General features: G+C 45.4%; 1 protein-coding gene across 1 annotated transcript; it reads right to left on the minus strand.

Moving 5' to 3' along the window:
• Positions 1-1,059: 1,059 nt before the first annotated feature.
• On the minus strand, positions 1,060-22,631 carry LOC142460810 (coagulation factor VII-like). Its single transcript, XM_075562590.1, has 8 exons — positions 22,562-22,631; positions 17,597-17,757; positions 12,394-12,418; positions 12,178-12,291; positions 7,479-7,619; positions 3,915-4,024; positions 2,386-2,518; positions 1,060-1,652 (listed from the first exon to the last, which is right to left on the minus strand). Exons 1-8 carry the CDS (start codon positions 22,629-22,631, stop codon positions 1,060-1,062), a joined length of 1,347 nt encoding a protein of 448 aa, XP_075418705.1.
• Between the last annotated feature and the right edge of the window lie 2,929 nt (positions 22,632-25,560).

Here is a 25,560-nt window from a genome sequence, read left to right on the forward strand (position 1 = left end):
CAGGCCCTGGGACTCTCTTTAGAAAACAACCTTGGGGAAAAAAAAAAAAAGAAAAGAAAAGAAAACAACCTTGGGAAGGGCCCTGGCAAGAAGCAAACACCTCCATGAAGAGGCTTTGGGGAAGTCCATTCTCAAAAGTGCACCAAAGAGCTTTAGTTTGTAAAACACACCCTTCCCAGGAGAAAGTTCCTTGCAGTCATGATGAAAGGAACAAGAACCTTGGATGATTGACATCAACATCTCCATGAAATAATCTCAGGTGGAATGCCAAGCAACCACAAAAATACCTGGAGAAGATTAATGACTTGTTAAGTGAGATCAGCAGGGGGTAAAACCTATGTGGAGTATGAGACATCATTTTACATGAAAAACACACATTGAGCTACAAATTTGGAAGGCTATTCATCAAAATGAGTGGATGATGTTTTTAATTTGTCAGAATGGAGATGAAATCAGAGGAAAAAGTTAATGTAGGAGGAAAAAATTGGAAAACAGCCTTCATCAATGGCATGCACCCATCAGTTGTATATTGTATGTGTGTGTTCATGTGTACATGTATAGATTTGATGAAAAAAGATAGCTCAACTGCCACATGTGAATCACTGGGGGTTCAGGGAAGATGCAGGGTGAGATGTGGGATCGCTCCAGAAAGTTAGGAGACAGCCTTCAAGACAGCATGTGGTTCCTCTCTCTGTCTCCCTCAGTCCCAGTGTCTGATGGTCCATTTCTATCTCTGAGGTCCCTTTTAATTCCACCTCAGACTGTATTTGAATATCTGAGTCTCTTTCAGTCTCTCTCAGCTCTCCCTCTCTGTCTCTCTTTCTCCACCTTCTCAGAATATCTCCCCCAGTTCTTGGCTCTCAGCCGCTTGCCTTCTCTCATTCTCTCTATCCTTGGTTCTCTCCCTCTCCCAGTCTCTCTCTCTCTCTCTCTCTTTCTGTCTCCCTGTTTCCCCTCCCAAGGATCATAGAAGAATTTTGGGGATTTGATGCAAGAACAGCTCCAAGGAATAGCAGATTGATTTTCACACGGAAGGGGGCCCCGGAGCTCACATGGGGCCTAGGGAAATGGGGCTCGCAGTACACCTGAGCTTCGTTTCCGGTCCATGTTCCTGTGCAACCACTCAGTATACTGGGAGACCCTGGTGTACACCCCAACATGGCCTATGGCTGCACAGCCCTCGCCCCAGCTGACGATTCCTGTCAGGTACCATGTGCTTCTGTACTTGGTGGAATGGGGGCCACCACTGTCACCCTGGCAGGCATCTTTGCTCCCATCCAGGTCGCCGGCACAGAACATGTTCTCTGTCAGTGCAGGGGCATTGATACTCCTTTTTGCTTTCTCCTCACAGTCCTGGTTCATCATTCTGGGCACGTTGATGGTCATGAGCTGCAGGGCTGTGGAGCCTTTGTAGAGGAGCTGACCCCAGCCGCTCACCGAGGAGAACCTGATATTGATGAGCGTTTGCTCAGAGAACTTCTTGTCTGGCAAGCAGAGGGGCACCACGTAGTCGGTAAAGTTCACTGGTGAGCTCAGGCGGAGCAGGATGATGTCATGGTTGCTCTGGCCTATGCTGTACTTATCAGGGACAATCATTTGAGCAATGGACCGTTCTTGTTCGGTGCCTTCCTCTTTGCCAAGGTCATGCTCACCTGAAAGGACACCAGTCATTATCGGGCTGGTGGTTGTTTGGTCAGGAAGTCTTTCCCCACCTAAAAGCCTGGCATGATGGCATTCTCATTTTGCCCGCCTAGAGCCAGACTGCAGTGGAATGGGGACATAATAGTCCATTTGGGATATATGGAAAATGTGAGAGTGGGTCTCCCTTTGGATGAAGTGGATGGGACCTGGCCCAACTATTTAAAGAAAAAATCACGCAGAGTCTTTGCCCAGATGTTTGTTGCCCTTTCTAGGAGATAAGCTGAGACCATGTGGGAAGAGTGTGACTGGAGGGTCCCTCCGGAACATGAGATGTTAAAAGAGTGGTAGGTTGCAGATAAGCGGGGACCAGCAGGAAGAGGGCTTGGAGCTGACAATCCTGCACTGGTCTCCCCAGACCGTGTCTGACACACCTCTGCTGCCCTCTCACCTTACGCTCTCGTCTTGCCTCACTGAGCCCTCCTCAACAGCGATCGCCTCTTGGCACAAGTGACAGCATCTCTCCCCCTGTGTCCTTTCTATGTTTGGGTCAGGAGTGGAAAAGAGGCCAAGGGGACAGTGGCCACAGGGGGAGAAGCCCTGTGAGCAGAGAGGTGGGCCCGGTGGGCAGACTGTGGGTCCTCTGAGCAAGCTTCTCTGGTCTGCAGATGAGGAGTGGAGTGTGCTGAATCCTCACTCCTTGCACCCTCATTGGAGGACTGCCTTTGAGACAAAGACCACACCTACCTAACACCACCTTCACAGTCTTCCATGTAGAGTTTGGGTAGACTTTGTCAAAACAGTGGGCTGCCGAGACCACCCAGGTGTCGTCCAACAACACCCCTCCACCGAGCAGTTTCCCTTCCAGAGTCAACGCAGCCTGCACAGGGCAGAGGAGACATGGAAGGTTACATTGCTCTCACAGGTTCCTTGGTTTCTCACCTCCCCACACCCGCTTCAGGACAGCTCAGCCATTCATTTCTGAACTCCTGGCACCTTTGCAGATTCTGTCGTTGGCTTCTTTTTGTTCAGGTAAGGGGTCTCTCTCTCTCATCTAGCTGTTCCTGCCTCAGTAATTGGAGGGGCAAGAGCATTATGCTGAGGAGAAAGCTAGAATGCAGCTACTGTGCACTTGATTTAGACTCATGGTCCCCGCAGTGTGTCAGAGTAGAACTGTGCTTCAGTTTTCAAGGACTGATTTCCCCCCACTCCTTCTGAGGTGCTGGTGATTCGCAGCTGAGCATGGTAATGGTTATCCCTGCCCTGGCCCTCCACAGAATTACACAGTCCTTCCTATGGGAATGGGAGTCCTGATGGTGTAGTGGACGATGCACTCAGATGCTCACCACAAAGACAGCAGTTCAAATCCAGCAGCTACCCTGAGGGAAAAAGATGTGGCTTTCTACTCCTATAAGCAATTATAGACTTGGAAACTCTCCAGAGCAGTTAGTTCTACCCTGTCCTGTAGGGTGGCTGTAAGCTGGCGTCCTCTTCATGTCAGTGTGTGTGGTTCGTTCTATATACCCTAAAACTGTACCATCGGGGACAGTAGTACTCATTAGACCATTGAGTAGCATGGAGATTGGGATCAACATCCTGAGGAGCAGTCTGACCCTTGAACAACAACATGAGTTTGAACTCTGCCTGTCCACTTACCAGTTGATGTTTTCCTGCTGTGTCAGCACCAGGCTTATGAGTATCATCGTACAGATCCATGAGACACTGAGCACCCCTGAATTGCTCATCGGAGATGACTAGCACCACCCTGGGTTACCCACATCCTTGCAGGATCTAAGCTCATTGCAAGAGCAACTGGAAAGCTCTTATGCATCTCAGTGGCCTGTGAAGTTCAGACCGTGTGTTTCAAGGGCCACCTGCCTTGGTGTGGGAGTACGCTGAATCAGTAGTATTTTCAAGTCTGCTGACACCACCAAATACACACTTGCATCTCACTTCAAAGAGCTGTTGTGAGGATTAAATTATATCATCTTCCAGTCTGTGAAGCAACTCGTATAGTTTGGCTGCAGTTTGAACCACCAGCCCCTCTGAGGTAGTCAGATGAGGCTTTCTGCTTTGCGTACCCACAGGGGCAGTGCGACCCTGTTGTGTAGGGTCCTTCTAAGCCAGAATGTACTTGGGGACAGTGAGTTTGGGTGTGAGTTTGGGTGAGTCCTCATTCAAAAGTCTGCAACCATACTAGGACCTGGACTTTCTTGGAGAAAACCAGTGATGAATGACAAGGCTTTGAGCAGCTCATCTGGCCAGTCGAGACTCACCTGCCATGGACATTCCCCTGGGGGACACAGCACGCCAGCCACAATTCGACCTAGAGAGGCGCTGTTGTTTCTTTTTTCCAGGACAGGTATTTTCCCACACGGATATTTAACTGTGTAGAGCAAAAGTCAGTCAGACACAGGGGTGCATGAAGGACAGTTGCATTTGTGGATCAAGGGGCTCAAGGGCTTTCTACTCAGAGATCTGAGGCTGTGGCTTTCTGTTTCCCCTTTTAGCACATAGCTGCTCCTTCCAGGAACTGGAGGGGAAGCCTTCAGGGAGAGGGCTGAGCCCTATCCAGATGCCCCTTGATCTGTACTATGCTGAATAAGAGATGGTGGAGAGGCTGTTGGGAAGTGCTCAGATGAAGAGGAGGGTTGAGGCTGGTCTGGGAGGAGATACTCCTACTTCTTTTTTTTTTTTAAAAATCATTTTATTGTGGCTCATACAACTCACAATCCATAATACATCAATTGAATAAAGCACTCTTATACATTCATTGCCCTCATCCTCGAAATTTGCCTACCGCTTGGGTTCCTGGAATCAGCTCAGTTTTCTTTTTTTCCCTTCCCCTCCTTCCCCATGACCCCCTCCCTCATGAACCCCTAATCATTTATAAATTATTATTTTATCTTATTTTACACTGCCTGGCTTGAAAGTTAATCCTGCTGTGATTCTGTGGGCTCCCTCCACTAAGAGCCCTGGTGGACAGAGTAGAACTGCCCCAGGGTTCCCAAGCTTTTCTTTGTTATGGAAAGAGCCCAGGTGATTAAGCACTGGGCCACCTGGCTGTTTGAACCCAGCAGGGGAGATTTGTGGGAGTCTGCTCCCCTAGAGACTGGAACCCTGAAGCCCTCTGGGGCATTCTGCTCTGTCCTCTAGGGCTGCTGTGAGTGAGCCAACTCAGCACCAGTGGGGATCTTGGTGGAAGCAACATGTTTCTCTGGCCCAGAAGCTGGTGGGCTCAAACTGCAACCTTTCCATTAGTGATTGAATGTTTCAAAACCACACTGCCAGGAACCTTTTCTCAAAGCCAGGTTCTGGTACATTTTTCAGAGAAAAAAGGTGTGGCTTGAATGGCCCAAAATGAACTAATATTGAGAACAATTGTAGTGCTTTTTTGGGGAAGGGGGGAGTTTCTTTCAAAATATTTTTGTGAATATATATAGACTTATGTCTAAATATATTTATATATTATTAAATATATACTCATGTAAAATATATGTAATAAACAAATTTATTATCTATTGGATATATATAGCCATTTTAACAATTTTAAGTGTATATTCAATGATATTAATTACTTTCATCATATTGTGCAACTTTCACTGTTATCTATCTCCAAAGAGTTTTCATCACCCTAAAAAGAAACTCGGCCTGCGATAAACAAAGCTCAACCGTTCTCTCCTTGCCTTTTGCCTGGCTTCTGCGAATGATTACTAAAGTTTTGTCTTTATGCAACTGTCTATTCTAGATATAAGGAGTGCTGGTGTTGAAGCGAGTTAGGTTTTGGGTTGCTGACTACAAGGTCAGCAGTTCGAAATCAGTAGCCGCTTTCAAGGGAAAAAGATGGGGTTTTCTATTCTCATAAAGTTACAGTCTCAGAAACCCACAGAGATAGTTCTACACTGCCTTGTAGGATCACTATTAGTCGCAATTGACTGGGTGGCAGTTGATTTTTTCTAGATATTTCAAATAAGTAAGATCATATGCTTCTTGTGTTTGCTTTATAGCTCTTAGCACAACATAATGCTAGCCTTACTCCATTTTATATGCCTGTGGTAGTTACATATCTGGTGTCAACTTGAGACTATTAAGAGCGAAGGGGTGGAGTTTAGCCTGTCAATCAGGTCACACCTTGATGACCTCATTTGGAGGCACTACAGAGATAAGTAGCTAACTGGAGGTGGGGCACAATGATACTCTCTTAGACACATTCCTGTTGACAAGCCATGGGGAGACACAGTGATGGAGGCAGAGCCCTGGAGCTGGAGGAACCACGTGGAGACCTACCCCCACTCTGAGATGCTTCCACCACCACTCTATCCACAAGACTTTCCACTCACTGACTTGTGATTTTTCTGCATTGAGCATCATTCCATGTGTTGTGTGAGTCTGAAGAGGAATTTATGGAGTAGTTTTGACATACGGGATAATATCGGACTTAAGGACTTGTTCTGTCCTGGTCTGGGATGTTTTCTTAATATACAATTTCTCTTTTACACAAAGATCTCTCTTATATACAAATGAGTGTCTATGAATTTGTTCCTTTAGCAAACCCTGACTGACACACCCCACCCTCTCCACCAATCTGCTCCAATAAAGTTCTTGGCCAGGGGGTGCGGAAGGCATGTTTAAAAGGGCTAGGGTAAATTTCAGATGGGGAACATCCATCTTCACAAAACACAATTGGTAAGGGGTACCTCAATCAGCCTTTGACATTGTAGCCCTGCTTAGTTTGAGTTTGGTTTGGACCATCTATTTCATTTTTGCAAAATCATTTCCCTTTGAAAAGTTTTGTCTCTGCAGTTGTGCAGCAAGTATTCCACACCCTGGGTGTGGAGTCACTAGATCCAAGAACCCTTGGCACAAGTCCTGAGGGGCTCTGGGACTCCAGGAGTGTGGAATTGATGTGAGTCTGACAGAGTCTCAGCCTGGTGTTCTGGGCCGACTTAGAAGAGAATCATCTAGCAGGCTACTTTCAGGGTGTTAGCGGCAGGTGGACTGTCTGCTCTGTTTCTGGTAAAGTACACATTGCAACTTCTGATCCCTGTGGAAGCCATCTGGGTTATCCATTCCCCATATAACTAAGGTGTAAGGGCACTTGGAACACTAAACAAGACACAAGATGTGCCTTCTCAATCAACTAGAAGAGACCTCCCCTCCCCACCACTCCCTGCCAGCCCTCTGTAGGTAGACGTTTTTCAGCTACTGATTGAGAGCTGGTTCCAGCTGGCTCCCGGAGCATGCAACAAGGAAACCTTGGACCTCTGACTAATTCTGAAGCATAAAACCAAGGAATAAAAACTCCCGAAACTACCCATTTGTGCTCTCAAAAAGCCATTTCAGAAGCTGGATGTCCACTGGCCAGATTATAACCCTGCCTCCCCTCCTCCACCTGGAAGGATGCCTAGCACCTCTGAAGTTACTGCACAGAGAGCAGGTCCTCTGTCCCCATATGCTTAAAAAGTCCCAACCTCTTTGTTCTGGGAGTCAGTGCTCCAAGAGAGGTCCCCTGTTGTCTTTCTTGTTAGACTGAACCTGAGGATGGGCTGTAGACCACTGAGCCCAGGAAAACTGGCCCCGTAAACTGAGTCTGGACATACTACGCTCTGACCTGCTCTTGGGTGGGAGTAGCCTTCTTGACCCTGGGTCCTTCTCTCTGCCTCACAATGCGACCAGCACCTAGTGGACACTCAGTAGAGGTTATGCCACCAGCCTCATCTTTCAGTCATCTGAGATAACAGACACTAGGACAGGACCTCGTCACCACCTCACCTGACTAACAGTAAGTAGCGAATGAGTCCCCATGGCACGCTGGGGAGCACTTCCTGGGAACCAGTTACCTGTGGGCTCACAGGACACCTCGTCTGCCATGAGCTTGTAGTCCTGGTGACATCTGCAGGAGCGCTTGGTCCCTGGGTTGTCACTGCAGTACTGTTGACAGCCCCCGTTTTCATTCAAACAGACCAGCTCGCTGTTTTTGTCTGAGAAGGAGAAGGGGGAGTGTGAGAGAGTCAGTTGTGAGGGGCTGCCTCTGCCCGGGAGGAGAGGAACAGTTTTCTTCTGGACAGGAGGAGGCGCTGTGGCCAGCAGAGACTGAGTTTGTCCTAGCCTTGGCGCTAGGTTGGAGCTGCATGGTCGGCACTCTTGGGGGTGGGGGAGAGCTGACATCATCTCAGCATCCCTGTGAGTAGGGGAGAAGGGTTGGCTGGACGGTTTGTGGGAATAAAGGAATAACGGTAGGAAGGAAGGAATGATGGTGTTTCAGGAATGAAGGGCTGATGGTGTTTGTACTTCCCAGGGTCACTAGGTGATTGGCAGGACACCTGTGTCCTTAGTCTTTCGGTAGCTATTGCTGGGCTGGGATCATTGGAAACGATGCCAGGGCCGTCCTTGTCTCTCACGTAGACTATTTGCATTTGGTTAATTCAGTGATCCCAGGTTGTCTTTACCATGACCCAAATTCCGACCACCAGAGGCACGAGATAGTAGGTTTATGGAGACTGGACTTCACAGTGAAGATCATTAGGGCACACGGTGGGGAGGTGTGAGTAGAAGTGTTTTGTGTTCAGGCAGGAAGATGATGCTGCCCTGATGAATTCAGGGAAATAAGAAGGCAGAACTTAAATATGCTTTCATTGCTCACCACACACAACAACAATGGTGGAAGCTGATCATCTAAGATGCTAATGTAGTTAGTTGGGGTTCCTCTCTGATTTACCGTTCATTGTTTCATGTAAAAATTAAAAATGAGGAAGGCCTAACATAAAAATATTTTTCTGGTTATGGAAAAATACTGTCCTGTAACTGGAGCCCTGGTGGTACAATGGTTGCTCATCGGGCTGCAATCCACATGGTTGGCAGTTCAAAACCACCAACAGCTTCATGGAAGTAAGACTTATCTTTCTACTCCAGTAAACAGTTTTCATCTTGGAAACCCACAAGGGGTCATTATGAGTCAGCATTGACTCGATGGCAGTGAGTTTGCTGAATAATTGTCTTATAAGACCACTGTTATGATACCCTTCTCATCTAGGACTAGGATTCTATGAACTGATAGATCTAATACAAGACTGGGATCAGGAGGTCCAAGACAAATTCTGAGACATTCTTTTTATTGTGACCAGTAATTTACTAAACATATTATTTTTCCTCATTAGGAAGAAACACCAATAGTAGACAACTCTCTGGAGGCCTGACAAAGAAATGCCTCTAGTGGTTTGGGGGAAGGATTCAATATAAAGAGCCAGGATGAGTCTCAGGGACCCTGTGAGTCCTTAGAAACTCTGTAAAACATTTGTGTATCTGGGGCTCTCTTTGGTTCTTGTCTATGTGCCTACATGTCAGGGTGTATTTCAGAGACCCTAGGACAGCAGTAGAGGGTGGTATTGGGACCATCACGCTCGGTTGAGGGCAAGTAATAAAAGAAGAAAGCCCTCAGTGAGATGGATTGACATAGTGGGTATAACAATGGTCTCACGCATAGGAACAACTGTGAGGGTGGCACAGGACTGGGAAGTGCTTTGTTCTGTTGTGCATAAGGTCACTATGGGTTGCATTCAACTTGATGGTACCTAACAACAACAAAGCAAAGGCATAAAAAGCATTGATGGCCCAGTTGTAGAATTCTTTCACATGAAATTCACAGGTTCAATGCCCAGTCAATGTACCTCATCCACAGCCACCATCCATCTGTCAGTGGAAGCTTGTGTGTTGATGATGTGGAAGAGACTTCAGCAAAACAGACTTTAACAGACTAAGAAGAAAGGCCTGGCGTTCCATTTCCAAAAACCCTACAGATCCCAATGCTCTCATCCATAGTTGCTCAGTGGATGGCTCAGAACAGGGCCATCCCAGTGCAGCAGTGGGAGAACCCGAGCGAGGGTCTTGCTGACACCATGTCTGTTGATGTTGTTGTTGTTAGGTGCTCTCAAGTCCGCTCTGAAACAGACACCCTGCACACAACAAAGGAAAACACTGTCTGGACCCACTGGGCGTCTTCCTCTCTTTCTCTGCCCTTCCACTCTACCAAGCCTGATGTTCTTCCCCAAGCACAACACCCTTCTACTTAACCAAGCACGAGGAGACAAAGTCTTGACGTCCTCTCTTCCAAGGAGCTTCCTCATAGGCAAGAACAGAGGCAGGGAGGCTACTTCCTCTGAAGGATTCTCCATAATCATGGGCCCATTCTAGGGTGGCCTCTCAGGGTGGTCCTAGGGGCCTGAGCAACAGCTTCCTTTTGCATACCGATGAGACCTGCTGGAGAGGCTGGGGCTTTGGAATTCCTTAAATTAATATTTATCCAATATTCCTTATTCAGGGAGTGCCTCTAGGAACTTGGTATCCTCAACTCTTTAGGACTGACTGAGTTTAGAGTTTGGATGTTGTGGTAGTTCCATAATTTCATGTGAATTTGAAGTGTAGGAGTGGAGTCTAGCCTGTCAATCAGGTCACAGCCTGATGGTGCTTACTTGTGGGTGTGACTTCCTCATAAGGAGGATCTTGGGAGCTTCCCCCTCTCTCTGCCCTCACCTTCCTGCTGTTGAGTCACTTGGAGAGCTGCCAGAGCCACTACCATTGGATCCATGGGACTTTGCACCCACCAGCCAGTGATGTTCCTGCATTCTGCATATTTGCTTGTGAGTGCATGTGTCTGAAGAAGGACTTAAGGACTAGTATTGGACTTGTGAACTTGAGCTGGACTAGGCTGGGATGTTTGCTTAATATATATAAATTACTTCTCTCTTACACATGTATGAGTGTCGCTGGATTTGTTTCTCTAGTCAACCTGGTCTAACTCAGATGTCAAGCCATGTAGTGAATGCGTAGCTTTTACAACCAAGAAGGACATGGATATCTTATCAAGATAAAAGAGTGGGATGCAGTGGGGTTGGGAGAGTTCGATTTTAGATGTGTGCACAGGAACTATCCTATGATCGAGCCCATCTCAAAGTAATGGAGAATAAACATTGATTTTCTCTCGTTTTCTCCATGGTTTATTGTGCACTTACTCAAGGATTCAGGTCAGATATATACTTTAAATACATGGACATTTGAGTGAAAGTGGGGACAATTCATGACCCATGATGCCCCCAGGCCTGGCATCTTTCCCTCTGGTGCACCTCACTGCTTCTCCATGTTCTTGAGAGTCCCTGGGCCTTTCCTGTGGCAGAAGGCAAGGAGCCAAGAAGGGAGCAGGCATACTGTCTCTCCAATCCCTTTCCCAACATCACATCCAGAGAGCAACCAGGGGCTCCCCTTGAAAGCAGATGTGGCCCAGAAAATTTCATTCAATATCAGAACCTACATCTGTGCAGGACAGAATTAACCTTGTCCAGAAAGAGGTTTTTGTCATCAGTTCCTGTAGGGTCATCCCTACGCCCTTGGAGTATTCAGCCTGTGAAGAATGTCTATGTTTACCTGGGGACCTCAGGCCACACTGTATAGCCTAGGCCAGCAGTATGGAACCCTTTTATAACATCATCTCAAGAACCATACTATTAAAATATTAATTAAGGCAACCCTAAGATGATGGCTAGAATGACTTCTCTTTGGTCAAGTGGGTGATGTTAACTGGTCTTGATGATTATTGGGTTGGATATTCCCCACCCCTGATCTCATAGTATTAGCTGAACTGCTGGAGGAGTTGGAGAGAATGTCAACCCCATGGGTTGCATATGTGTACACACATACAACTATGTATGTATACATATGCATATACATTTGTATATGTGAATATGCTATGCATATGTGACTGAACCCAATTAAGGACTCTGAACACCAAGGCCCACGTTAACACCCTTCATTGGCAATGCACCTTATGTATTGTTGCATATCAACACTGTCCACAGCTCCACTTGGTGATGATAACAGGTAGCTTTGTGCTTGTACCCTCCTACACTCTTACCCATGTGCTTGTCCCCTTGACAGACTTTTAATATGTATTTGTTGGTTCTAATAAACTGTAACCAGGAGTATAACAACTTTTCATGGATTCTATGAGCCTTTCTGGTGTCCAGCATCAAACTTGAAGATAATCTTGTAGACTCTTGAACTTGTCATTGTTGTCAGAGGTGAGGGTGGTGTTTGGGGCTTACCAGATTTTGCAATATTTTAATATTTGAAGGTGAAAAAACCTCTGTAATAACAAGGAATGATGGTACAGTAATAACACCAAGCAAAGTTTGCCAAATTGTCTTGGCTGGTGGGATATGTAGGCTGTAGGAAGTGATGAGGTGAGTCTCACCTGTCCTCTCTATGCATATCAGAAGGCCCCAGTGCCGTGAGCCTGAGATTTTTATACTTCTTAGAAGTGGATATGGGGTAATAAAGTATGAGAAGTATCATCTGAGAATTCTAGATTGAAGACGGGCACATTGGAAGTTCACCTAAATCACTATCTGACCAGAGCTCAACTCTGGCTGGACCAGTCCCTCTACTGAGGATGTTCACTCAGAAGCTCTCTTGATCAGGTGGGCTGGCTCCCATCAGTTTCCCAGGGACCCCGCTCTGTAAATTATGGGATGGGAAGTAGGGGCTTACTTTTCTCACAGTTCCGACCCTCAAAGTCCTCTAGGCAGAAGCAAATGTAATATTGTAAGTCGTCCATACAGGTGCCTCCATTCTGGCATGGATTTGAAGCACACTGGTCTCCATCTGTGGAAAGAGTTGTTGTTCCTGAGTATGTGGAGGAGAAGGGGGATCTTGCAAGGGGGCAGGTGGGTGGGGCCAAAATAAGTAAAGGATTTGCTTACTCACCAGTGTAATAACGCCAGAACTGGTTCTGAGGAAATGAGAGAAAATCATATGAGACAATAGTCACCCAAAGAAAACATTTATTGCATGGAATTCATGGTGTGGACCAGAGTGGGTGGGGTGGGAGCTTCTGATTGTGGCCCTTTGTGATGGATTGAGGACACTGCAGAGGTTTCCTGTGGAGATGAAACAGTGCTTTCCTGCTCTTTCCCCTGCCCTCAGAGGCTCTTTGTCCCTATTCCAAATTAGAACATCCAGGTTTTAGCCCTAACCCTTAATGGTCACACTTTGGGCCACTAACCTCAAAGTCAGTCATTTGAAAGCCCCAGCTGCTGCAAGGGAGACAGAGGAGAGTTTCTACTCTTGTTCCAAGTTGCAGTCTTGGAAACCACCGCGGCAGCTCTGGTCCCTCCTGTAGGGTACCCATGAGATGGAATTGACTCCATGCAAGTGGGTTTGAGTTTGAGCCCTGACCCTACTGCCTGTGAAACTAGACCAAGTCATAAAACCTGTCTGTGTCTCCACTTTCTTCTTTGATGATTATGTCCAACTTGATCAATTAATGCAGTAAGGTATAGAGAAGTATTTTATCATCTGCAAAAGCCAATCAAATCAGCTACTGTCAAGCCAGCTCAGACTCATGGAGATCCCATGTCGTACAGAGTAGAGCTGCTCATAAGGTTTTCTTCAGGGAAAGATTGCCAGACCTTACTTCCATGGTGTTTCTGCATAGACTCCAACTTTCAACCTTTAGGCTGTTATTTTTAAGTGCCGGGAAGTCACTTCTTACTCACAGCAACACGCTGCAAAGCACACAAAATGCTGCCTCAGGAAACCCTGGTGGCACAGTGGTCTGTCTTGTCCTGCGATCCACAAGGTCCATACTTCAAAAGTACAAAACACTGCCTAGTCGGGCACCATCTTCACAATTGTTCACTTGGAGCCCACCTTTGCAACCACTGTGTCAGTTCATCCCCTTGGCACTCTTCCTCTTCTTTGTTGACTCTTACTTCACCAAGCTTTGTGTCCTTCCTTTTCCAGAGACTAGCCTCGCTTAACATGCTTCTAGTAACTCAGACAAAGTCTCACCATCTTCCCTGTTAAGGAGCATTCTGGCTGTACTTCTTGCAAGACAGATTTGTTTGTTCTTCTGGCCGTTCATACAATTTCAATATTTTTCACCAACACCATAATTCAAATGCATCCATTAATCTTCGGTCTTCTATACTCATTGTGCTGTTTTCACATGCATCTGTTGTTTGGAGGCATTGAGTCAGCTCCGACTCATAGGGACTCCATGTATAACAGAATGAAGCAAGGCCGGATCCTGGGCCATCCTCACAATTGTTCTAATGTGTGAGCCCTCTATGGCAGCCGTTGTGTCAGTCCATCTCATTGAGGCCCTTCCTCTTTGTGGCTGCCCCTCCACATTCCCAAGCGTGAAGTCTCTATCCGGGCACTGTTCTCTTCCGCTAACGTGTCCAAAGTACATGAGACCAAGTCCCACCATCTTTACCTGTAGGGAGCGTTGTAGCCATACATCCTCCAAGACACATCTGTTTGTTCTTTTGGCAGTCCATGTACTTTCTTCTTCTTTTAAAAAAAAATCATTTTATTCGGGCCTCCTACAACTCTTATCACAATCCATACATAAATCAATTGTGTCAAGCACAGTTTTACATTCATTGCCCTTATCCTCAAAATATTTGCTCTCCACTTAAGTCCTTGGTATCAGCTCACCCTTTTGCCCCTACTCCTCTCTCTCCCCTTCCTCATGCACCGTGGATAATTGTAAATTACTATTATTTTATCCTGTATTACACTGTCAGATGTTTCTCTTCACCCACTTTTCTTTTGTCCCTCTCCCAAAGAGGTGGTTATATTTAGATCTCTATAATCGGCTTCCCCTTCCTACCCCACCTTCCCTCCACCCTCCGGTATCGTCACTCTCACCACTGGTCCTGAAGGGATCATCTATCCTGGCTTCCCTGTGTTTCCGGTTCCTATTTGTTCTAGTGTACAACCTCTGGTCTAGCCTGATTTGTAGGGTATAATTGGGATTGTGATAGTGGGGGAGGGGGAGGAAGCATTTTAGAATTAGAGGAAAGTTGTATGTTTCATTGTTGCTACACTGCACGCTGACTGGCCCGTCTCCTCCCCACACCCTTCTGTAAGGGGCTGTCCCATTACCTACAGATAGGCTTTCGGGCTTCACTCTGGACTTCTCCTTATTAACAATATAAGATTTTTTGTTCTTTGAAGCCTGATACCTGGTCCCTTCTACACCCTGGTGATCATATAGGCTGGTGTTCTTCTTCCACATAGGCTTTCTTTCTTTTGAGATAGATGTCTGTTTGTGTACCTCCATGCCTTTAAGACTCCAAACACTATATATTTTGATAGCTGGGCAACATCAGCTTTCTTCACCACATTTGCTTATGCACACATTTGTCTTCAGCAATCATTTCCGGAAGGTGTGCATTATGGAATGCCAATTTAATAAAATAGAGTGTTCTGGCATTGAGTAAGTACTTGAGTGGAGGGCCAATGTCCATCTGCTGCCTTAATACTAAACCTGTTAATATATGCACATAGATCTAGTTCCCGATCATCCTATATAAATATATTTACATATGTACATGCCTGTATTTAGACCTCTATAAATGCCCTTTGCCTCCTAGTTCTTTCCTCTATTTCCTTTTACTTTCCTTTTGTCCCACTATCATGTTCGGACTTCATTTGGATTTCATTAATTCCTCTCAGTTTCATTACTCTTGACCACTTAAACCCTTTCTTTATTTGTCATGATGTGGTCTATTGGTCCAGTTCTGGAGGATTTTTGCTTTTCTTTACATTGAATTGAAATTCATACTGAAGACAGCCTTTGATTTTCATGACTAAGTCCTCCCCAGTTTCAGCATGCAGGGTTGTTTCATGTGCAGATCACATGTTAACAATCCTGAAGACTCCTTTTGCTTCACATAGTCCAGCTTCTCAGATTGCTTGCTCAGTGTACAGACGGAATAAGTATGATAAAAGGATGCAACCCTGATGCACACGTTTTCTGATATCCAGCCATGCGGGAACCCTTGCTCTGCTTGAAAGACTGTCTCTTGGTCTACACACTACACCCCATGAGCACCATGATGTGTTCTAGAATTCCCATTCTTCACAAAGTTATCCCATAGTTTGTTGTGATCCGTACAGTTGAATGTATGTGCACAAAAAACGCCAGCAACATCTTTGTGGTATTCTCTCCTTTTAACTAAGATTCAACTGGCATCATCAATAATATCCCATGTGCTTCATCCTTTTCTGAATCGTACTTGTATTTCTGACAAAATGCTGCCCATGTATGACTGCAGTTATTGAATTGTCTTCTGCAAAAATTTACTTGCATTTGATATTAACGTTGTTCTTCGATATTTGCGCATTCTGTTGGGTCTCTTTTCTTTGCACTGAGGGCAATTAAGGATCTCTCCCAAATGTCTTGGCATGGATAGTGAGTGCTTCCTGTGCTTCCTCAGCTTGTGGAAACATCTCCCTTGGTATTTTGTCAATTCCTGGAGTCTGGTTTTCAGATGGATGCTCACCACATGTGTACCCAATGTTCTAAAAACATCAAAAAACTGAAGCGAAAACTCACTGCCGTTGAGTAGATCCCAGCTCATGAGGACCCCAGAGAAGTGGGTATATGTGTCCCTTTGGGATTTTGAGGCTGTAAATTTTTATGGGAGCAAAAATTTCTCAGCTTTCTCCCAAATAAACTTCAAAGGACTGCACACTGTAATTAATTCTTGAGGTGCCTGTTTACCAAGAACTTATACCTCACAGTGCTGCTGTGAGGTTAAAATGAAATGAGATGTTGAAAATGCTTTAAAAAATTAAGTGGTATACAAATTCAACATACCCAGCACACACACATACACACACACACACTCAGCCATCCATGTGATCCTTTCTGTTGAGTGAACTTATAGGACATAATATAAAAACTCTGGATGTGTCTGAGACTATAAATCATTCTGGGGGCAGACAGTCTCAATGATCTCCCCTGGAGTGGCTAGTGAGCTCAAACTGCTTATAGGTTACTTAGCAGTATAATGCTTAACTCATTATACCACGTAGACTTTTTATACAAATGCAAAGTATGAACCTCTGCAACCTTATGGGAAGAAAAATGTTACATCTGTCTCAAATTGTCCTGTCATGGTGAGGGTAACGTATGTCGTGAGGTGTTGTTTGTGAGAAAACACACATGACCAGTATCACCAGCAGACAACAGTCATGAAGGTCCACTGCACAACTTCCCCGGGAGCACCTGGTCCTGTGCTCATCCTCCTAACAGAGAACATTGGAACCTGTCTCTGAACCCACAAGTGCTTGTCTTCATTATAACCTGAGCTCAGGCTACTGATCAAAATCTTCAAGGGGATGTCATATAACTTACACATGTATTTTATAGAAACCAAACCAACAATCAACACTGCCATCACATCAATGTCGATTCATAACATCCTATAGGACAGGGTTCAACTGCCCCTATGGGTTTCTGAGACAGTAAGTTTTTCCAGGAGTAGAAAGCCTCATCTTTCTCCCAATGAGCCACTGTTGATTTTGAACTACTGAACTCATGGGTAGCAGCCCAGGTAGTATATAACTCACTATGCCATCATAAAGATGGCATTCACTATGCTGTCAAAGCACAGTAGGGGGTCTCCCAGGTAGGCAAAGTAGAGAGGAAGCCTCTCAAAGGTGAAAAGTCCCTTCCTGTTACACAGGCCGACCCTGAGTCTTCGGGGGGCATGGGAGGGTTTTCCTTAGAAACGCAAGTACACATCAAGTGTGCATGTCAAAATGAGGGTGCATGGTATGATAAGTAGAGAGTGTGTAATGCAGGGGAGGTTGTCTCTGAACACCGGAGGAGGTATAGGTGACACTGGGAGCTCTGACTGAGGAGAAGGAAGTCATCCTTTGGGAAGAGGAGCAGTCCAGACTGGAGGGGGTGGGGACACTGGCAATGTGTATGCATTTCCCTCGGTGAGGAGCATGCCCAGCCCAGCCACAGAGAAACCTGGACTTGAATGGAAGAAGCATCCTTGAAGCATCCTTTGGTGCAGCCCCCTTGCCAGCAGCTCAGAGAAGATATCCCGACACCGTTCAAGGCAGAGAGAGCTGACAGCACCCTCTTTGATGAAGTACTTACGGTCCTCTCTGGGATCTGGAAGATCTCCCTGACTTCCTCAAAGGAGCACTGCTCCTCATGGCACTCCCTCTCCAGTGACCCTGCCCACATTTCTTCCAAGAACTCATTGGCTCGCCTTTGCCTGTGCAGGATGCTGTTGGCCTTCTCCTGCCATATGAAGACTGAGAAACGGAAAATCCATGAAAGTCACAGCCAGTTTCCACACCAAGATGGCATGGCCACCATTCACACAGATGGCTTCCTGTTTAGCAATGGGAACCATAGTAGAGCATCCAGTTTGCAGAAGGCAATGGATAACAGTGAAAGCTCCAAACCCATTTGCAGGTCTCCACCTGGAAAAAGCCTCCATTGAATGCCTTCTGACCATTAATCAGCAGGAGGTCTGATGGTATTGTGGGTTACATCTTATGCTTCTAAACTGAAGGTTAGCAGTTCAAAACCACCAGCCACTTCTATAAAGAATTCGAGCTTTGGAAACCCATAGGGCCAATTATACCGTGTTCTGTAGAGTCACCATGAATCAAAATGGATGGCATGGCAGTGACTTTGAGGGGTATTGCTTTGTTGTAGTGGCTGTTTTATTGTCATTCACCAAGGATGTGACAAGTCTTGCCCTCAGGTAGAGTGCATTGGGAAGTGGATTACCTCCACACGTCTAGCCAGCCCAGAGCACTCTCGCTTCAGGGCTTGCCTGCTGTGTCTGTGATGGAGAGTACAGTCTGAGGGATTCATAGTCCTGAGTCAATCAAGTCCTGACTACCTTTGTTGGAGGGCCCTGGACCAATTGGGTAAGCTCTTCTGTCTAACATATTGCCCATGTCCTATCCTGTTCCATCTTTTGTAGCCCTACCTTTAACTAGGAATATTGATCTGGTCCCAATCATATGTGTGTGACAGCTTCTTCTGCCCTCCCATGGTCTTTCCTGGTCTCTGAATCTCATCAGACCCACAGACACCATTGTGGCCTGCTTCTCACAGCCTCTCTCATCTGGATGAGATATCTTTGTCTTGTCTATTTCCTGGTGAAGACTTAATTGAAGTTCTCTTTAAATTACATTTGAGATTTAGGGTCTCTTTTGTACCCTGGCAGGTGCTTCCTCCGTGCTCAGGCGCGTCCGAAGGCTCGGCTGCAGGTTGCCTCAGCAGGCTTCTCTGTCTCTGTCGGCTCAGGGATGGAGGGAAAGGGCATAGTCTACAAGCTTGGTCTGATCCTCAATTGACATGTGACTTCTTGTGCATGTGCACAGACGTGCACCATGTTACAGCTCTTACAGTGAACACTTGTCAAGAAACTTCCATCCTGTCATTTCCCCTAACTTCTGTTCTATAGTGGATATGTCATTGGACTGCTGACTGCAGGACACCTGTTTGAACTGACCAGCAGCTCCTTGGGAGGACTTCTGGTCTTCTCTTCTTAAGGGACTTATCCTTTCCTAGTGTTACCTTCTTGAAACCAACAGGCGCACTTCTACTACCCTGACTTATAGGATCACTGTGAGTCAGAAGTGACTCAGTGGCAGTGAGTTTGTGTTTCTGATCCAAGCCTGATCTATTGCCTAGAAATATACTTATGCTCAAGTAACTTGAATTTTAAAGAAAAAGTCTTCTTTTACCTTGTCAGGGAGTATGTTATGTGCTTATCCTCATCACAAGGCCACATTAAAAAATAAAAGCAAGTACCACATAATGTTCTCAAGGACCTGATTTTAAATTAGACTAACCTGCTTCTAACTGATACCTACATAATGCATTCGTGGTTGAAAGTGACTTTCAGAGAATCAGAGAAAAGTCTATGCATTAAAAAGTACCACATGATTATTGTGGAGATTTGGGAAAGAGAACTAAGAAGAAAATTTCAAGTCATGGTCCTCTAAATATTTTCTTCATTGCCATGAGTCAGAGTCATGATAAGGAAGGACAATGTGTAGCAAGCATGAACTTCCTCAGATGCAAGACGTGTTCTCTTTGGACACGTGGCACGTAGTGCAGTGTAGGGAAAAACTGCTCTCAAGCTGATGCTGAGTGATAGCAACCGTACAGGATAGGGAAGGGGTGCCCCTGGGAGTTGCTGAGACGGTAACAGTTTAGGGGAGCAGAAAACGATCGTTCTCCTTTGGAGTGAGTGATGGTTTCAAACTGCTGACCTTGTGGATCGCAGCCCAATGCATAACCACTAGTGGACCTACTTCAGAGCTCCTCATTTCAAACATGTTGTATCATGATTTGGAGGAAAAGTTTAAGGGCAATTGCAGATTTTTTGACTCAACAATCAGACACATTTTAATTGGGGATATTGATTGAATTCCCCACAGTGTACTCCGTTCAGAGCACCTCTTAACTGCCACGTGATCTGAAGCCCATGAACTAGATCTTGAAGCAGAGTGTTTGCCAGCTTATTTCTAGATGTGAATGACCCCAGCACGACCCTAGGTCCTTAAAAATCAAGATAAAAATGACAGCTGCTTCTGTGTGCATGGACTTTGCTGCTTGTTTAGCACTGTGTCAAACTATCTCCCATTCAGTTCTGACATCCTATGAGGAAATCAACCAACCAACCAGCCAACTAACCAACCAACCAACCAACCAACCAACCAACCAACCAACCAAACAGAAAACCAAACTCACTGCCATAGAATCAATTCTGACTCAGGGTGACCCCACAGGACAGGGTGGAGCTACCCCTGTGGGTTTTCTGAGACTGTAAACCTCTAACATAGTAGAAAGCCTCTTCTTTCTCCAGAGGTGTGGCTGGTAGATTGGAACTTCTGACCTTGTAGTTAGCCATTCTTAACCCACAGAATCCCAATGGCAACAGGGATCTTTTTATTTTATTTTACTTAAATCATTTTATTGGGGATTCATACAGCTCTTAGAACAATCATCCATTGTATTAAGCACATTTGTATATTTGTGGCCACCATCATTTTCAATACATTTTCTTTCTACTTAAGTCCCTGGTATCAGCTACTCATTTTCCTTCCTTTTCCCCCCCACCCTTCTTTCTTCATGAACCCTTGATAATTTAAATATTGAAAATATTTTTTCATGTTTTATACTGTCTGGTTTTTCCCTTCACCCACTTTTCTCTTGTCCATCCCCCAGGGACAGAGTTATATGTAGATCACTGTGATAGATACCTCCTTCCTCCTCCCACCTTCCCCTCCCCCTCTCCCCCCTGGCGTTATGGCTACTCATTGTTGGTCCTGAGGGGTTTATCTGTCCTGCATTCCCTGTGTTTCCAGGTCTTATCTGTACCCATGCACATGCTCTGGTCTAGCTGGATTTGTAAGGTAGAATTGGGATCATGATAGTGGGGGGAGGGAAGCATTAAATAACTAGAGGAAAGTTGTATATGTCATTGGTGCTATCCTGTACCCTGACTAGTTCATCTCTTCCTTGGAACCCTTCCGCTGTAAGGGGATGTCCAACTGTCTACAGATGGGCTTTGGACCTCCACTGTGCACTCCCCCTCATTCACACTGATATGATTTTTTGTTCTTTGATGCCTGATACCTGATCCCATCGACACCCCATGATCGCACAGACTGGTGTGCTTCTTCCATGTGGGCTTTGTTGATTTTCAGTTACATGACCATTTGTTTGTCTTCAAGCCTTTAAGACCCCAGATGGTATATCTTTTGATAGCCAGGCACCAACAGCGTTCTTTATCACATTTGCTTATGCACCCATTTGGTCTTTAGCAATCATGTTGGTAAGGTAAGCATCACGGAATGCCAGGTTATTAGAACAAAGTGTTCTTGTGTTTAGGGAGTACTTGAGTAGAGGCTCAATGTCTGTCTCCTACCTTGATACTTAACATATAAATATGTGTACATCGATCTATTTCCCTATCATATAAAATATATTTATATATGTACATGCCTGTATTTAGACCTCATTAAATGTCCTTCACCTCCTCGTTCTTTCTTCTATTTCCTTTTACTTTCCTCCTGTGCCACTATCATGTTTAGCCTTCATTTGGGTTTTATTAATTCCTCTCATTTATATCACACTTGATCAAGTTCTGTCAGGCATCCTATGCCCTCCTCACCATCCTTTTTAGATCACTTGTTGTTCCTTTGTCCTGGATTTGTTAACACCCACTTCTTTTTCCCACTCCCCTCTCCCATGTACCCCCCCACCCACCCACTGCCGTGAACCATCGATCCCATTGTTTTCTCCTCTGGATTGTTTATCTCGCCTATCTTAACAGGGATCTTTTATGAGGAATCAAACTCAAAAAGAAAACTCACTGCCATTGCATTGTCTCTGATGCCTAGCTACCCTAAAGGAAGAGTAGAATTGCCCCTATGGGTTTTTGAGAATGTACTAGTTGGTAGGAGTAGAGGGGCATAATGTTCTCCCTCAAACCAGTTGGTGTATTCAAACTGCAGTCCTACACAGAACCACTACGCAACTAGTGCACCTCATGCCACCAGGACTCATTTCTGAGGAAGCAGGGGAAGTAAAATTTTCCAAATGGAGGAATCAAAGCCTAAAGAAACTATGTTACAAAGTGAGAGCCCCTAGAAGTGGTGATCGAGCAAGTGTATCCATGCAGCTGCCCCTCATATGGTCCTACCAAGAACCTGGACACCAGCACAGCTTGGAGCTGACTCCTGCCACTCTGTAGACAGCCCAGCATGAAACTTTAAAGTACAGTCACCATGCCTCACTCTCTGAACTTGCCTCACATTCTGTACCGTGAATCCCACTTCCTGGTGCCATGTTCCTCCAGATTGGCCAGAGAAGCACCACCAGATTTGAAGAGGTCTTTGAAAAACATTTCTGTGATCCTGTGTCATGGAGAACAATTTCCCCCCAGTGCTTAGCAAGTGTTTCTTGGAAAGGAAAAACGGGATCAGATCAGAGGCACAGGCAATGCTTATGGGGAGCAGGAAATTCAAGGACAAAATTGCTGTTGCCCTTCTCACAAGTTTATATGGGGGTGCTGTCAAGACTTACCTGCAGTCAGAGATGGCTTCAACCCGAACAGAAAGCAGAGCAAAGCCAGTGTATGGACTTGGGAAACCATGATGAAATCCCAGCAGTGTCATTCCCTGTCTGTTGACAATTCCAGATGGGAGCTGTTGGATCAAAGTTCTCAGCCTTAAAGGCAGAGAGAGGATGAGATGGGAGGAGCAAGAGGAAGAAATGAAGAAATCACCCAGTAAAACATACAGACTTGAACGCTACATTGGATTATTCATTCTAGGTTTGTCGTTGCTAACTAACCTGCTATAGCAAAATACCTTAAAGCAAGTGGCTTTAGAGAACAGAAATGGACTAACTTATGGTTTGCGAATCTGCTATAGTTTTTGTTGGTGCCCTTGAGTTGGTTCCAACTGATTGCGACAGTATGTACAAAAGAACAAAGCACCGCCAGATCTTGCTTTTCCTCACAACCATTGTCATGTGTGAGGCCATCGTTGTACCCACTGTGTCACTCCATCTTCTTGAGAATCTTCTCAGATGGATCCTCTGTTGTAGAATAGGCTAGGAGTCTACATTCAATGCTAGTCAGGATTAGGCTTTCTTTGCCTGCTTGAGGAGAAAGTCATTCTCTCTTTGGACGTCTGTAGGCCCAGCTAAATTCGTAGGCGGCTTGTAGATTGAGCTTTCCATGTGTTTCTCTGTATGTATCTGCCTCGTGACTTTTGATAAATCCAAAACCAAACTCACTGCCATTGAGTAAATGCTGACTCGTAGTACTTCCTATGGGTTTTGAAACCTTCTCTATGTACAAGAGTCAAAAGCCCAGTCTTTCTCCCAAGGAGCCCTTAGGAACAGTGGTGGACTGAACCACCATTACACAACAGAAACTTGAAATTAGAAAAGACCACCTAAGTCAGTTATCAGGCATCAAAGAACAAAAAATCATATCATTGGCTGCACACCTCCATGATACGATCGCCGAAGACAAACGGGTGCATAAGCAAATGTGGCGAAGACAGCTGATGGTGCCTGGCTATCAAAAGAGATAGTGTCTGGGGTCTTAAAGGCTTAAAGGTAAACAAGCGGCCATCTAGCTCAGAAGCAATAAAGCCCACAGGAAGAAGCACACCAACCTCTGCGATCACGAGGTGCCAAAGGGACCAGCTATAAGGCATCATGCAAAAAAAAAAAAAATATATATATATGTATATCTACATATATACACCATAGTGAATAAAGGGAGAAGTGCAGAGTGGAGACCCAAAGCCCATTTGTCGGTCACTGGACATCCCCTCACAGAGGGGTTTAGGAGAAGAGATGGGTCAGTCAGGGTGGATGTAGCACCGACAAAGAACACAGCTTTCCCCCAGATCCTGGATGCTTCCTCCCCACAACTACCATGATCCGAATTCGACCTTGCAGGACTGGATAGGGCAGAGGTTGTACACTGGTGCATATGGGAGCTGGAGGCACAGGGAATCCAGGGTGGATGATACCTTCAGGACCAGGGGTGTGAGGGGCGATACTGAGAGAGTGGAGGGTGAGTGGGTTGGAAAGGGGGAACTGATTACAAGGATCCACATGTGAACTCCTCCCAGGGAGATGGACGGCAGCGAAGGGGGGGAAGGGAGACTCCGGATAGGGCAAGATATGACAAAATAACAATCATAAATTATCAAGGGCTCATGAGGGAGGAGGGAGCGGGGAGGGAGGGGAAAAAAAGAGGACCTGATGCAAAGGGCTTAAGTGGAGAGCAAATGCTTTGAAATGATTAGGGCAAAGAATATACGGATGTGCTTTATAAAATTGATGTATGTGTATGTATGGATTGTGATAAGAGTTGTATGAGTCCCTAATAAAATGTAAAAAAAAAAAAAAAAAAGAAAAGACCACCTAAGAACATGAAAAGATTTTCAAAAGTCACTAGGAAAAGACTTGTGCTTGGTATCCCCACAGGAGCACGCCACCACTTGTTGGACACATTAAAAGGGACCCCAGGTGAGTCCTCCTAGAACTCTCACCTGAGGCTTGCCTAGAAGTACAATTTGTGAAAGAATGCATCAGCCAGGAAAATATTTTTTGCGTTGATCAAGCTAAACGTGTTTGTCTTGTCAGTTTTCACTTACTTATATTACCCACAGTGCCTACATTTAGGCAACATGGGCCCCAAAGTCATGCGGCCTTATTGGGAACAAATAGCTCAGCTGATTGCCAAAGGCGGACATCGCTGCTGACAACTGAGTGGGTCTGATCCATTCATCATAATTTTACCTTATACCCCAGCTTAGGTTAAAAACTCTCTTTGAATTTTCTATAGATTTTCCAATAATGCTAGCTGAATTTTGAGTTAAATTAGGTTGTCATGACCATCCAGGGAATCTCCAGGAGTTCCTGAAAGGGACTTCATGAATTATTAACCAAATATCCTCCCCCAGACACTTGAGGGAGTCCCTACATAGTTTACAGACAGTCCCCTTTTTCAATCCTTTCCAACTTGTTCGGAAACAGAGAGATCTGCCCTTATTCTGTTGTGCAAATGTGTGAAGCAGCCTATTGATATAACGGTGGCTCTGCCTATGTAGTATAGGCGTGCTCTTTCATTGAAACAGCCAAGCTTAAAAGGGACCCACACTCCCACATTGGTGAGTTACGCCTCACTTTAAAAATTCAAATTAGATCCCACCTCCACCAATTCTTTATCAGACACATGTGGGTGCACAGTCCATTGCTGGTTGCCATGGGAAATGCAAACTCTGACAAACCAACTCGAAAGGTGTCACTCACATTTGCCCTCCTGAGTGCTGATCATCAAAATCTACAAAACACTGCAGTCAGCCCAAAGAATAGATATCACTTAGTTAGGGCTCAATCCTGACAAATGGTCAGGGAGTGTGCATTGCCTTAAGGAGGGAGCCAGTGGAGTTCATCCACACAGGGATAAAGCCAATGCATTATGGCAGTTGGTACTGAAGTAGCTTCCTTTGGACCCCTAGGAGCTGTTACGATAGATACTTTCAGGTAACTAGAGA

Source organism: Tenrec ecaudatus, chromosome 11 (genome assembly GCF_050624435.1).
Source record: "Tenrec ecaudatus isolate mTenEca1 chromosome 11, mTenEca1.hap1, whole genome shotgun sequence".
NCBI lineage: Eukaryota > Metazoa > Chordata > Mammalia > Afrosoricida > Tenrecidae > Tenrec > Tenrec ecaudatus.